The sequence below is a fragment of the Rhinatrema bivittatum genome, chromosome 6, assembly GCF_901001135.1.
Source record: "Rhinatrema bivittatum chromosome 6, aRhiBiv1.1, whole genome shotgun sequence".
In the NCBI taxonomy this organism is placed as follows: Eukaryota; Metazoa; Chordata; class Amphibia; order Gymnophiona; family Rhinatrematidae; genus Rhinatrema; species Rhinatrema bivittatum.
Window position 1 is genome coordinate 186415855 of NC_042620.1, and position 16276 is coordinate 186432130.

At 39.6% G+C, this 16276-nt stretch overlaps 1 protein-coding gene across 2 annotated transcripts in view; it reads left to right on the forward strand.

Moving 5' to 3' along the window:
* NBEAL1 (neurobeachin like 1) overlaps window positions 1-16276 on the forward strand; it is a 324484-nt gene that overhangs the window by 253941 nt on the left and 54267 nt on the right. For both annotated transcript variants that reach the window (XM_029606300.1, XM_029606301.1), the window contains 5 exons: window positions 3670-3804; window positions 5388-5518; window positions 8071-8180; window positions 14900-15017; window positions 15645-15742. In XM_029606300.1, the coding sequence (XP_029462160.1) occupies window positions 3670-3804; window positions 5388-5518; window positions 8071-8180; window positions 14900-15017; window positions 15645-15742 (592 nt within the window). The remainder of the gene's footprint in view (window positions 1-3669; window positions 3805-5387; window positions 5519-8070; window positions 8181-14899; window positions 15018-15644; window positions 15743-16276) is intronic.

The following is a 16276-nucleotide window of genomic DNA, read 5'->3' on the forward strand; positions in this document are numbered from 1 at the left end:
GCTATAATGATAGGCGTATACTACCATCCACCTCGTCAAGATGATGAGACGGAGAGTGAAATGCTAAGAGAAATTAGGGAAGCTAACCAAATTGGTAGTGTGGTAATAATGGGAGACTTCAATTACCAAGTCCAAACAATGTGGAACCCAAAATATTGTAAATAATAGCCTAAGAAGGTGTCAGCAAGCCTGACGTTGTGTGACTTATAAAAAAAAGACACCAACCGATCTTCTCAATCATTCACCTTCATCATTTTTTAATACTTCAAAAATCATTTTTATATAACTTTTTTTCTTTTTTACTTAAAATAGTCCTCCATCCATAGAGATTATGATGACCCAGACTCTTGAAAGTAATTTGTATACATAGCCCAACACGGCCAGTGTTTCGCTTGTCAGCTTCCTCAGGGGTATGCAAAAAACATTTAAACAAGAGTCATTAACCTGGAGAAAATAATAATATCACTGTTTTAGAATAATAACATTGTGATAAAGATGAAAATGTACTTATCTTAAAGCGATAGGGCAACCCATTTAAATGGGACGTAGCGTCTCAACCATCTCATCGGGAACACAGAGGAGGAACTGAAGCCGAGGCTCGCGTCTCTTTAAATCCTCAACTGCTATATGACATCACCAAATATGTAAAACATCCATGACGTATCTTTGCTGTATTGATCTGGCAAACATAATGAAAAATTATAATCATCCAAGAAAGGCATATAGATCCAACTCAGTATTTAGACCCGACGGTGCAACTGTATTTAATCTATAAATCCAGCGCTGTTCTGACTGCAACAATAAACGTTCACGATCCCCACCACGCCAATGTGGCAGGACATGATCGATCGCACAAAAACGTAAATCATCAAAAGGTGAATGATTGAGAAGACCGGTTGGTGTCTTTTTTTATAAGTCACACAACGTCAGGCTTGCTGATACCTTCTTAGGCTATTATTTACAATATTTTGGGTTCCACATTGTTTGGACTTCACTTTGTTGTGGTTAACCGCTGACTCCTTTTGTTTAAGTTGTGTAGACTTCAATTACCCCAATATTGACTGGGTAAATGTATCATCGGTACATGCTAGAGATATAAAGTTCCTGGATGGAATAAATTACATTTTTATGGAGCAATTGGTTCAGGAACTGACACGATCTAATTCTCAGTGGAGCACAGGATTTGGTGAGAGAGGTAACAGTGGTGGGGCCGCTTGACAATAGTGATCAAATTTGAATTAATGACTGGAAGGGGGTTAGTAAGCAAATCCACTACTCTCGTGCTAAACTTTCAAAGGGAAACTTTGATAAAATGAGAAAAATTGTTAGTAAAAAACTGAAAGGAGCAGCTACAAAGGTAAAAAGTGTGCAAGAGGCATGGTCATTGTTAAAAAATACCATCCTAGAAGCACAGTTCAGATGTATTCCACACATTAAAAAAGATGGAAAGAAGGCAAAACGATTACCGGCATGGTTAAAAGGGGAGGTGAAAGATGCTATTTTAGCCAACAGATGTTCATTCAAAAATTGGAAGAAGGATCCATCAGAAGAAAATAGGATAATGCATAAGCATTGGCAAGTTAAATGTAAGACATTGATAAGACAGGCTAAGAGAGAATCTGAAAAGAAGTTGGCCATAGAGGCAAAAATCACAGTAAAAACTTTTTAAAATGTATCTGAAGCAGAAAGCATGTGAGGGAGTCGGACCGTTAGATGATTGAGGGGTTAAAGGGGCACTTAGAAAAGATAAGGCCATCACGGAAAGATTGAATGATTTCTTTGCTTCGGTGTTTACTAAAGAGTATGTTAGGGAGATAACCTTCTCTGGAATGGGTTTCATGGATAATGATTCAGATGGACTGAACCAAATCACGGTGAACCTAGAAGATGTGGTAGGCCTAAACTGAAGAGTAGTAAATCACCTGGACCAGATGGTATACACCCCAGGGTTCTGAAGGAACTAAAAAATGAAATTTCAGACCTATTAGTAAAAATTTGTAATCTATCATTAAAATCATCCATTGTACCTGAAGACTGGAGGATAGCTAATGTAACCCCAATATTTAAAAAGGGCTCCAGGGGCGATCCGGGAAACTACAGACCGGTTAGCCTGACTTCAGTACCAGGAAAAATAGTGGAAAGTGTTCTAAACATCAAAATCACAGAACATATAGAAAGACATGGTTTAATGGAACAAAGTCAGCATGGCTTTACCCAAGGCAAGTCTTGCCTCACAAATCTGCTTCACTTTTTTGAAGGAGTTAATAAACATGTGGATAAAGGTGAACCGGTAGATGTAGTGTACTTGGATTTTCAGAAGGCGTTTGACAAAGTTCCTCATGAGAGGCTTCTAGGAAAAGTAAAAAGTCATGGTATAGGTGGCGATGTCCTTTCGTGATTTCAAACTGGCTAAAAGACAGGAAACAGAGAGTAGGATTAAATGGACAATTTTCTCAGTGGAAGGGAGTGGGCAGTGGAGTGCCTCAGGGATCTGTATTGGGACCCTTACTTTTCAATATATTTATAAATGATCTGGAAAGAAATACAACGAATGAGGTAATCAAATTTGCAGATGATACAAAATTGTTCAGAGTAGTTAAATCACAAGCAGATTGTGATAAATTGCAGGAAGTCCTTGTGAGACTGGAAAATTGGGCATCAAAATGGCAGATGAAATTTATTGTGGATAAGTGCAAGGTGATGCATATAGGGAAAAATAACCCATGATATAGTTACACAATGTTAGGTTCCATATTAGGTGCTACCACCCATAAAGAGATCTAGACGTCATAGTGGATAACACATTGAAATTGTCGGTTTGGTGTGATGCAGCAGTCAAAAAAGCAAACAGAATGTTGGGAATTATTAGGAAGGGAATGGTGAATAAAACGGAAAATGTCATAATGCTTCTGTATCGCTCCATGGTGAGACCCCACCTTGAATACGGTGTACAATTCTGGTCGCCGCATCTCAAAAAAGATATAATTGCGATGGAGAAGGTACAGAGAAGGGCAACCAAAATGGTAAGGGGAATGGAACAGCTCCCCATGAGGAAAGACTAAAGAGGTTAGGACTTTTCAGCTTGGAGAACAGACGGCTAAGGGGGGGATATGATAGAGGTGTTTAAAATCATGAGAGGTCTAGAACGGGTAGATGTGAATCAATTATTTAGTCTTTCAGATATTAGAAAGACTAGGGGGCACTCCATGAAGTTAGCATGTGGCACATTTAAAACTAATCGGAGAAAGATCTTTTTCACTCAGTGCACAATTAAACTCTGGAATTTGTTGCCAGAGGATGTGGTTAGTGCAGTTAGTATAGCTGTGTTTAAAAAAGGATTGGAAATGTTCTTGGAGGAAAAATCCCATTACCTGCTATTAATTAAGTTGACTTAGAAAATAGCCACTGCTATTACTAGCAACGGTAACATGAAATAGACTTAGTTTTTGGGTACTTGCCAGGTTCTTATGGCCTGGATTGGCCACTGTTGGAAACAGGATGCTGTGCTTGATGGACCCTTGGTCTGACCCAGTATGGCTTGTTCTTATGTTCTTAAAATCCATTCTTGCCCATTATAGGAGGCTGGTTGCTACAACAGACACAACTGTACTCGCTTATCATGTTCAGATGTTTTATAGGGTGGATTTTATTCCTTTTTTTTTCCCTTAGGTTTGAGAATTTTGAAGACCCAGTCATTGACAAGTTTCACTATGGTACACACTACTCGAATGCTGCTGGTGTGATGCATTATCTTATGCGTGTCGAGCCTTTTACTTCACTGCATATCCAACTTCAGAGCGGCAGGTATAGTATGACTTAGTGAGAAATACGAACATTGTTTACAAGTGATTGATGAGTTCATGATTGTAGCCTAAAAAAAAAATAAAAGGCTTCCATTTTCCTGAACCTGTTTGAGTTGTTTTGAGGTTTCTCTCACAGCTTCATAAAGTCTTTGAACACACTTAAACAACATGCCCACAACTGAAGCACTGAGCATTATTTCTCCTAGGACAAGCAGGGTGATAGTCCTCACAGATAGGTGACATCATCAGATGGCAGCCAGCACTGAAAACTTTTGTCAAAGTTTCTAGAAATTTGGCACACTGATCATGCCCAGCATGCTACCATCTGCGTGTACATGCGGAGGCTCCCTTCAATCTTTTTTTTTTTCCACGGTGTTAGTTGCCTTGTGGTTTTGGAGCTCTGCTCTATAAGTCTTTTCTTCTTGAAATAAAAGATTTTTTTTCCTGTCTTAACGTCTGGTCCCCATTCTCCGGACGGTGCCCCTTCTATGGGTTTATTTTTCTACTTTCTCAGTGGTTGATTCCCAGCATGTCACTCCTTGGTGGCCGCCGGCCATCGACCGCTTACCAGCTGTTTTCATAGCATCGTCTAGTTTCGTCTGTGCCCCCAGTGTCCACAGACCGTGTCCATCACTGATCCACATGAGGTTTGTATCCTCTGCCTGGAGGCATCACACGACATCTGAGGGTGTCAGCTGTGTGATCAGATGACCCCCTAGAGCACTGCTAGGGAAGAAACGTGATCTCTCTTTGTACATGCTAAGCCCCAACTCATGAATTTTACCTTTTGGGGTCTATTTTTAGCATAGGACATGTCTACCAGGGTCAGGGGTGGGAAGGAGAAGCATTTCAACATAATCAGCCTTTTGAATTGGCCAAGTTGAAATGCCTCTTCAACTTCCCGATTAGAATTCTGAATCCATTTGTTAAATGTTCCAGCCTACAAGCATAGCATAAACTGGGATATTATGATGCACTGAACTACCCATGTATTAAAGTAAATGATTACCTAAACGACCAGACTAGTATACAAGTTATAGAATGTCAGAAAAACTAGTTATAAGCATAGCTCCTCATCCATAGTTAAAACTCAGTTGTTTAGATTGCCATCAGAACAGGGTCAGTGCTTCCAGTTGCCTAGAGCACCAAGATTTTGGGGGCGGCAAAATCCTTCCAGTGTGATATCTAGAGAGGTGCTGTATCACAGCTAATAATGTCAAAAAATGGAGTGCTACTTCCAATGGTAGTTAAGTTGGGGCAGGGGGTGTGTGAATGACCAAAGGTTCGCCTAGGGCACCAAATACGCTTGCGCTTCTCCTACATCAGAAAACTGCTTTAGCCTGTCGGTACAATGATGGCTGTACATTTCATGAAACTAAAGATCAATCACACCTCAACAAATGGGAAAAGATAGTTCATTTAATTATACAGAAATGTGAGACAGACCCAGCATGATATAATGGATACAGCCCTATATGCATGCTATTGGCTGAACTGCCATCCTTATGCTTTCTGAAGCTTTATTTTCTTATTAGTTAAAAGAATCTGGATTTATTTGTGATTTTTTTTCTTCCCATCGTGTAGGTTTGATTGTGCAGATCGACAGTTCCATTCCATTGCTGCCACCTGGCAAGCCCTTATTGATAACCCTAATGATGTGAAGGAGCTGATTCCAGAGTTCTTCTATTTCCCTGAATTCCTGGAAAACAAAAACAGTAAGTACGCCCTTCCTGAACCATGAAGAATATATACTGCCCTTCTTGGTAAGGAAGAAAGTTTATAATCCAGGTCTTGTGACATTTTGATATGGAAATCCATGCAGTAAAGCCCCCTGTACCAGATTCTCAACATAAATTATATTACATGTCCAATGAAGAAAGTATGTGAAAGTTCTGAACATGACTTTTTACCTTCAGTTGCCAGATGGCTAAGCATACTAAAGTTTTGCTAATAAAGATTTCGGCCCTCTATGTTTTCAGATATTTAACCCCTGCCTAGCAATGAATGTCTGTATAAAGAAGGGCTTCTGAAACCTGTCCTGGTGACCCACAGCTAATTGGGTTTTCAGGATAAAATTTTCATACATTGGAAACCTCGTATATATAAATGTATCTCATGCATGTTCATTGTGAATATCCTGAAAACTTGACTGGCTGTTGTGTTGAGAGGACAATTTTAGGAGGCCCTGATATACAGCCCTCTATACTTCTAGCACAGTAGCTATCAGTTCTATCTTTTGTAGGATTGAAGTCTGTATTATTTATGGTTTTAAGAAATATTTTGGATTTTAGAACTATATTAATTCTCTTTTACTGACTGATGATTCCCCCTAGATTCCTCCAGAAGTGTCTGGTTAGTTGTTTTTTTTTTGGGGGGATAGTTTGAATAGCAGAAGTTTTTCTCAAGCTTGGTATCTTACTTGACCACGCACTAATGAAAGCTGGTGACTAAATCAGTGATTACGGTTGCCATAAGAATTCTGCTACAATCCTGAATCTTAGTGGTTACCTACTTTGGAAAATCTGAAGCCAAATCAGTTTTTATGGATACCACTGAATTTCTGTCACATTTATTAATCTTCCATAGCAAGCATCTTAAATATTGTTATGAGTTTAATTCAGTATTTCCTATAATTTAAGAATCTGCAAGCATTTTTGCATGATTTATCAACATTTAAGCAATGATTTTAAAAACATTGAGAGGAGTGCTAATTGGATTATACTTCAGTTTCTTTTTTGCTCTATTTTCTTCTCTATGATCCACCCTTGGTTGCTTTCCTTAAAGGTACTAATCAACAATAATGCTTTCAAACTCCTTGTATATTTAGTAAGACAATGCAAGTTAAACATTAACTAATTTTTAATGAGAAGTTCCACCCAGAACTAATAGAACCCACACGTTTGTTGTCTGCATTTCCCTGTACGTACCCGGATCAATGCAGACTGCTGGTTTTGCCTCCCTTCCAGCAGATGGAGACAGAGAAAAACTTGTAGAGCACCCCCTCTTAACCTGGTGTGCTACCTGCATTTCCTCATTATTTCTCTGTCTCCAGCAGATGGAGGTGGTGCAAAACCTGCGGTCTGCACTTTTTTATTGAGGTGTAGGCTAATCTCCAAAAATCCACCCTTGGTTGCTTTCCTTAAAGGTACTAATCAACAGTAATGTTTTTGAAACTCTGTATATCTAGTAAGACAATGTAAGTTAAACATTAACTAATTTTTAATGAGAAGTTCCGCCCAGAACTAATAGAACCCACACGTTTGTAGTCTGCGTATAAGCGTGCATCCGGGGGAAAAAAGGCACCCTTGTCAGAGTCTTCACATACCCCAAATCCCCTCCTGATGAGAGTCCTTCCCCAATAAAATACAGCCACCACAGTCCTACTCGGCATGCCGCCCATTCTCACAAGCATTTTCAAAACTCATCAGCCTGCTAATCTCATGCATTGCAAGATGAGCACACCGAGCCTGCAAGTTTTGAAAATGATTGTGATGCTAGCATTTGAGAATGAACTTGGTGCATGCTAGAGGAAGGTTTGAGTGGCATGCATGCCAGGGAATATTGATCCCTGGTCTAGATGGGTGTTTTTTTTGTTGCTTCCAGAACATTTTATCTAAACATTTATCATCATTTCAGAGGGTATATTGAAAAGTCTTTGTGGGCTTGACTGTATCACAGTCCTTTAATACCCTCTGTCATGTTATTACTATACTTTCCAGTTCCTAAAGATACAAAGCAAAAGAGTTGTATGATGGTAGAGTACATATTGATGCATGTTTAAGTTATAACCTTGTTAATGCCAGACTCATTAATAAGTTCATTGATCTGCTATTATTATTGTAAAGAAAAGTTTCACATTTTCTTTGTAGTTGTAACCAGAACAGTTTTCAATCGTGGGGAAACTGTAATGATAGACAAAGACAGTTTTCTAGTAAGGCATTCATTGATCCAAATTGCACCCAGTCATAGAAACCTTTGTCAAGGCAGAAACTCTGAATTAGAAATCTGCCATAAGGTTACACATGAAAGCCTCACATTGTCTTTGTCAGAAATTATAGAGCATTAACTGAAGCTATTTCCTGATTAGTTGGAGTGTTTGTTATAATATTGTTTACATAATCTCTACTGCAAACTTAACCCCAATGCAACTTTTTCCAAACTCTTTTTAGCTATTGTTTTTCTCTTCTAAAAATGTAAAATGAAGGATTTCCTCTTTTTGTTGCTTCTCATGGCCAAGCATTTAGAACTCTATTGCTTAATTTCACAGAATTCGACTTGGGACGTTTACAGATTTCCAAAGAAGTAGTTAATGATGTTGTTCTCCCTAAGTGGGCTCAGTCACCAGAAGATTTCATCTGTAAGCACAGGAAAGCATTGGTAAGACCCAAGAACTTTGATCCTTGCTTTCACCAGCAGGAAATGAACACCTGATGTGCATACTTCTGCTTATTTACATCAGACCACCATCACTGGCAACCAAACTCTACCAAAATCCAAATGCAGAAGGCAAGAACTTCAGTTTTTTCAGTCACTCACTCATTTTACATCTACCCTATTAAAATAAGAAATGTGGTTAGTCTTCACTTACTAGAATGCTAAAATCAGATGGAAACTGGAGTTGTGAAGATTGTTTTTCTTTTTTTTTTTTCCACACTAAGGGGGCCGATGCAAAAAAGTTGCGCTGAAAGCGGGTGCTGTGTGTTTAGTGCCTGCTTTCATAACGCGCCCCCAGGCACTTCTCCTAGGGGCACAATGCAATATTTAAATTTGGGCTCGCGTTGTAGAGGAGGCGCTAGGGGCAATTGCACACCCCTAGCACCTCCTTAACAGAGCAAGCCGGAGATAGGTCCACTGTCGGTGGCTGTCTGCTGGTTAAGAAAACGGATGCTGAATTTATCAGCGTCCTGTTTTCCTAACCAGCGCATATGCATATAAACTCCTTCTGATGCTGGTAGTCAGGTTCGGAGAATGGATGCTGACTTTATCAGCGTCATTTTCCTAACCCCTCCCAGCGCTTTTTTTTTAACTTTTTTTTAATTATTATTATTATTATTATTATTTTATTAAAGAGTTGTTCCTCCTACTTAATATCCCAATGATATTAAGTAGGAGGCAGTACAGAAAAGCAGTTTTATCTGCTTTTCTGTACTAGTTTTAGTAGCACTCAGCAATTAATGCCTGCTTCGGGAAGGTGATAATTGCTGGTCGCTAAAATGTGCATCCTAGACACACACTTTTTTTTTTTTTTGCATAGGGAGTGAATAGCTAATAGCCTCATTCAAATGCATTTGCATGTGATGATCGCTATTAGTTTCACTCCGCGTTGGACATGCGTTGTAGAGGCGCTAATCCCCTTATTGCATAAGGGGATTAATTAGCGCCTATACAACCCGCGTCCAACTGCAGGTTATACAGTGCGCTGGGCTAAGCGCACTGTATTGCACTGACCCCTAAGCAAGTACGTTTAGCCTTTTGATTTTATGTCAGTGGAGAACTGCTTAGGGGAAGCCATCTTTTACTGTTGCTGCAGTGAACGCTATATCAACTGCTAGAAATTATTAGTCTCCAAGTTCGGTAAAGCTAGTGGCTTTCCGAAAATTATTCTTTGGTAAGCACGGTCTGCATCTCTCTCTATCCAATATTTTTTCCTCTTAGTCCCACAGTACTAAACCTTGGTGTTAACTCATTTTATGCAACTTCCCCAACTCTATGCAAAGTGTGTTGCCAATGTTACAGAAATGAAAGTGACTGTAATTGTGAGATTGGTTTCTAGAATGTTCTTTTGTAGCCCAAGATTTTTTAATCAACATTACATAAAAATAGTTGATGGCAATAGGGAAGGTTCATTTTCAAAGCCATTTTGTTACATTCAGTGGCTCACAGAACAGCCCTGTGAGCCGCCTCACTCAGCCCAGACACTACCAGACCTGTCTCGCGGATGACATGCAGCCTTCCTCCTTGAACATCATTCAGTGTAGCCTGAGATGCTGCCAGCTGCCGCTCCCTCTGAGCTCTTTTAGGTGCGCGCACACACCCGATGTCTCATCTCTTAAAGGCCCCGTGGCAGAAACTAAGCCGTGGCATCCTCAGATGATGTCATTGGCTTCCCTCTATTAAAGGCCCCTTCTGAGGAGCGGAGGTTGTCTCAAAAACGGGTCTCCTCCATTCAGTAGTGCATATTGCTCCTGCATTCCTGGTTCCTGATTGCTCCTGGATCCTGTTTTCTCCTACTTTGCTTCCTTGTCCAACATCCTTCATCCAGTCTTGTCCAGCCTCATCTCGTCCAGTCTCATCTCCTCATTGCAGTGTCTTCTGTATGTTTTTGTCCTTCTCTGGCCTGATCTTCTAGTATTGACCTCTCGCCTTGAACCTGACCATGTTTGCCTGCCACCTGGACCTGACCTCTTGATCAGGATCTGACCACATTTGTCTACCACCTGCCCGAACCTTGGCCTGTCCCCTGCTTCTCCAGGCTGCTATCCTGACTCCGGCATGCCCTCGGACTCTTGCTCTCCTGACCGCCTTAGGGACCCATCTAAGCCCTGCTGCCCGCCAGAACCCAAGGGCTTAACCTGCGGAGGAGGTGGCTGGTATAGGTGAAACCCCAGCCTACCCTGCTACAGAGCGCATTTGCCAGCTGTTGGCGTAGGCCTTGTAGATTCAACTATGGGGCAGCATCAACTATGCTGCAGCACCATGCCACTCATCACACATGTCCACAGTAAATCAGTGCTTTACCCACAAAAATAGGCTTTAACAAAATTGCCCTATGCAGGTAAAAATATGTGCGTAGGACCTGCATGCGCATAGCTGTACCTGCAGTGAGCAGAGGTGTTCCTAAGGGTGGGGCTAGGGCGGGGCTTGTATTTAAATGTGTACTTTCACATTTTCAAAAGTGTGCATATATTTTTCCTAAAAATAAGAAAAAAAATCTTAAAAACTAGGCTTACAAATTAACAGGTGTAAATGTGTGCAGATAGATTTTATGGCATAGTTTTAAAAGAGAAAGTATGCATGAACTTTCCCATTTTGAAAATTCTTATAAAGTCTGCGGGTAATCAACTTTGAATATGTGCCAGCAGTTACACAATTACCTCCAAAACAGATATGGATTAAAAACAGAAGTAGACGACATCACAGGTTGAACAGAGATAGATGCATGGGAAGTGGTGTAAATACAAAACCACTGAAAATCAATTACATTGATTATTCGATAAACAAATTAACAGTATCAAAATACTGGATATAATATATTGCAAACCATAAGAAGAAATAACAAAAAGACCATGTTTCAATAGATTGTCTTCTTTGAGGAAAACATTATTTGTATTTTCTTTAAAATATAATAATGCATATATGATAACACGTAGAACAATAAACACAATCAAATTCAACAAGAAATGCTCAAACTTAAAAAAGTGCTGTCTGAATTCCCTTTCTGTGAAAGGAATTGCAACACTAATACTGCCTTATACATAATGCGTCCTTTGTTCTGGTTAGTTCTGTGTGCTCAGCAGGGTTACTGACTTGGCTGTCATAACCGAAATCTATCAGCGTTATTGAAACAATAAGAACAGTGTGTGAAAGCTTGCTAGCAGTTTGGCTAATGTGCAGTTTCTGCAGTTTCTCTCTATTCTATCCATAAGCTTTAGTGCAGGCAGCAGACCCTTTGTGAAGCAGGTGGTTCTGGTACATGGAGTCCTGGTGTTAGGAGTTTGCTGTTCTTCTCTCAGGTGGGGGTTCTGATCCCCTTCAGTATGATGTCAAGTATTCAAAGCGCGTTCAGCACTATTTAGCTGCATAAGCGGGACTTATATGTCTAAGTAGCAGCCGCTGAATATGCGCCCATGTTCAGCGGCCTCCACTTAGCCATGTAAGTCTCTTATGTGGCTAAAAAATTAGCCACATAAGTTTTGGGAAGGCAGTGGGCAGATTGGAGTGGAGCAAGTTAGCCATTCAACTTATGCAGCTAACTGCTAATATTCAGACTTAGCCACATAAGTTGTATGACTAAGCTAGATGTGCCACAGAACAGGTCTAAACTTACTTAGACTTATATGGCCAAGCACTCAGTTACATGCGTATATTCAGCAGCTTAGCCGTTCTTCTGAATAAACATCTTAACATAGCTGGATAAGTTCTAACCAGCCAGTTTTGAATATTGACCCTATATGTCATTTATAGTTTTATAACTCTCCTAAAAGAAATTGGGTTTTCTTTTCATCAGTCTGCTGTACAGTTTGTTTCATCCTACATCTTGCTTTCTGCTCTGTTTTTGGTCCTCTTTGACCTTTATTAGTTTATCATAATTTAGTTCAACATGCATTATGATATGAGAGCTCAGTACACAGATATCATGACTGTCCCAATAACACCATTACATTTTGGGTTTTAATTTTTAGCAGTCATATGTGATATTGGAGTCCATTTTTTATGGAAAGGGTACCTGTGGGACCTTTCTGTAGTGTGTGTTGCCTTCAACATATGGCGGTCCTTATTAAGATAGGTTTTCTAGCTAAGGGTCTCATTTACTAACATTTTTGTCACCATTCTGTGTCTATGGGAAAAATGCTTAGTAAATGATGCCCTAAATTAGAGACTTAACTGAACAAACCAGGGTTTTGAAAGTCAAGTCTTTCTGACTGACCATGCTCCATTCTCTATCTTCATTGCAACCTTGTTATACTGCACAGATTAAGTGGTGTTTTGGCAGCTCGGTACTGAAAAAGGAAGAGAATGTAGAGCTTATAGAAAAGGTGTTGCAGGAATACTTTGCACAGAATGAATCTCCTGATGTGTTCCAAGGGGTAATCCGAGATGCAGGTAAAGTGATGATCAGGGCTGTAGTATTGCTCTGACTTGCAGGGCTAATAGCAAAAAAGAGAAAGAGACTTGAAAATGTCCTTAGAAGGGAGGTTAAGATCCTGGAAAGTCAATATGCTCAGAAGCAAGCTCCTGAAATAAATAGAATTTTGCACAAGAAGACTGTTGTATACCTTGATTGACTCAGAGTACAGAAAATGATAAAAAGGACAAAATATTAATAAATACATAAAATAAATATTATAAGTAGAGGAATAATGCAGAGAAGCTGTTGATGTGTAGGCTAAAAACAATGCTTGTGAATAGATATGTAGATGAAACATCCTCTGGGGAAGGTAGGTCCTTAAATGACCCCCAAGGAAATTAGTGAAGCTTTTGCAAACTACTACCAAAAATTATATACCTCTGATTTTAAATCTGGGTTAAAAGACATAGAGTTTTTGGACCATTTGAGTTTTTCTACAGAAAATGCAGTAGAAACTCTTGAAAGGAAAATTATAGGGTTAGAGATGGATATAGCAATAAAATCTCTGAGCTGAGGGAAGTGCCCAGCAGAGGATGGCCTGACAAATTACTATAAACCATATATTGTACATACACACACACACAAAAACAATCCTCCCCACCATTGCACTCTTTCCTAGTGGACTGACTATCAGTTCTATTAAGGCATTAATAGATCTCTCTAACAGTACATGGGAATGAAATGTGAATTTCTCCTAAATTGACACAGCAGTTTGGACAGAGTCATATGCACCTTTTGGACAGCACCTTTTACATTTTTGAGCCTTTCTTAAAATGTGATTGCTTACATTGTTATATTCATTATCATATTAGCAGGATCATTCATCAAAATGTATTATGGAATTAACGTATGTGATAATGCGTTAACGCATGTGTTAAGGCCATAATGCATGTGATAATAGTAATGCATGGCGCAAACGGAAATTTTTGGAAGAGGTGGGATCAGGGAGGAGTTTGGGCGGGATTTAGGAAAATGAGGGGCAACATCGCACTGTGCGATAGCATAACGCATGCTATCGCATGGTTTTAATGCTGGAAATAACTACACCTTTTTTCCTGGCATTAAGCTGTGCGATATGCCCGAAATGGCCGTAACATAATTCGCAATAAATTTTTAGAATTCCATTTTGGCCATTTCTGGGCTTGGGAAGGGAGAGGGGGGAGGAGTGAGGGAGTGGAGTAGAGAGAGAGAGAGAGCCTCTGGGGAGGCCCTCATAATGTGCAACTTTTTAATATCTCTATAGGAGGGTCATCTAATAGCTCGAGGTGAGGTGTTGGTAGTGGTTTAGGGTTTAGGGGCCAGTTTCTCATGTAGGTGAAATGTACGAACAGCACAGTACACCTTGATAAAGATTTGACATCATTTGGAGTGAGGAAAGTCTCTCAAAAATAAAATTTTGTACTATGTTATCTCACCCCGCTTGATGGTACCCTGTTATAGAATCCATCAAGCTAGGGTGAGAGAACTTAGAAATGGCATGTTTGTGAGGCTTTCCTCACTCCAAATGATGTCAAATCCTCACCGATGTGTATTGTGCTGTTTGTATGTCTCACCCTACATGAGAAACTGGCCCCTGAACCATCACCAACACCTCATCTCGAGCTATTAGATGGCCCTCCTATTGAGAGATAAATATTTGACTAATATGAAGGCCTTGTAAATAGTCAATCAATCTCTCTCTCTCTCTCTCTCTCTCTCTCAGCGCAAAATGCAAAAATAGGAATTATCACGGGGTATGATAAATTTACCACACCACGTGATATTACCGATGAGAAGCGGTATGTAATCGCATGGTATGGTAATTCTAAAATTTCCCTAATCACGCCCCTTTTTCTTATTAAGAGGCATTATCAATGCGTTAACACATTTTGATGAATCCAGGGGTTAGATTGCTATGTTTTTAAGGAAAAATATAAATGGCCATGTCAGATTTTCATAAATCAATTTTAAGTTTATCACTTTTTGATATTTCATATTTTGGTTTACAGTATTTTAAGTCCAATACTTTGAGAATTTTTGGTTTATTGTAAAATCAAACTAAAAATCAGTAAAATTTAATTTTATTGGTTTTGCATTCCCATCTCACATTGATAAAATGAATAATATCAAATATGAATTTATTTCTAAAATGCGAGGCTGTTAAGGGAAAAATGAGGAATGTGTAATTCATTTATTTTGAAAGTTGCTTGCTTCCCATCATCAGTAATAGTCTTTCACTTGCTGATAGTAGCTTTTCATGTTTGTCCAGGAGTCTGACTACGTGTCTGCTCATCTGCATGAATGGATTGATCTGATTTTTGGCTACAAACAGAGTGGACCTGCTGCAGAGGAGGCACTGAACGTATTCTATTACTGCAGCTACGAAGGTACAAAGCATCGTATTCTGTTTTGGTGCCATAGCCCAGTAGAGGCCGGCTACAACTAAGCTGGAAGTCCAAACAAAGCTTTGGATCTGCAGAGCGCAAAGCAAACAAAAAAGTACAGCATGAGAGTAAAGAAACAAAGGCTATGGGCATTTTTTAAAGTAAAGGATCTTCTTGTTGTTAATTTCACCTGACTGGCTCGAGTCTCCAAGGGCCAAGACATTACAGGTGGCATTTTAAGGTATGATAGTACAAGAATATAGGACAAATGTGCTGCATTATGAGTGACATAAAGTTATACTCTGTGAGGCCACTCATATAGGCAAGAGTAAGACTACCCTAAAATGTACATTATTTGAAATGAGATATTTGATTAGGTGAGTATTGGGCACAGAGGCAATTTTGAAGCTCAGGGCCTCGAGAGATTTAACTCATTGTCCTTCCTTTCAGGTAAGCCCAGCAACTGCTCCTGAAAACAATGAGATGATTATTTTGCCGGCATGTAGTAGTTTTCAAGTACTTAAACATGCCCCTGATAGTTTTTATATATTTCCTCCCAATGTTTCAGTTATGCCAGGATGCATGCTTTGTGTTCTCACGTCCTTGTCCTTCTTCCCATCCTAATTTTAGGACGAGTGGATCTGGACTCCATTGCTGATGAAAAAGAAAGGAAAGCCCTGGAGGGGATAATTAACAATTTTGGACAAACCCCTTGCCAGCTGCTGACGGTATGCCTATTTATTTATTTTTTGCAATAAGCAGCTTGTCTGAGCAGTCTAAAATATCTTACTATATGTTGTCTTGCTATATATTGTCTTACCTTTATCAGCGTGGAGGGCAATTTATAAAACAATTTCCTTAAGGCTGCTGTAGTTTCTTTGAGATATATTGAAAAATAAAATCATGTTTTTCATAGAAACAAAAGAAAAATGGAGACATTTTCTTACCTGCTATTTTCCGTTCTATTAGTCCTGCTACACCTGATTTCCCCCTACCAGCAGATGGAGGTAGACAACACTGTTTTCCTGTGTGACATCACAGACACTTCTTAGGAGGTGGTGGTCGCAGCAGGAATACAGTATCTTTCTGCCAAAGCTTCGGGTCAGCTCCCCTTACACACACGAAACATCAACCACTGATAAAATCAACCATAAAACAAAAGTTTCCGGCCCCTAGAAGGAGAAGGAAAAGAACACAAAGTAAACCACACTGGGAGTAAACACGCAAACTCGACCTTCAGCAGAATCCTTTTTATTTAAATT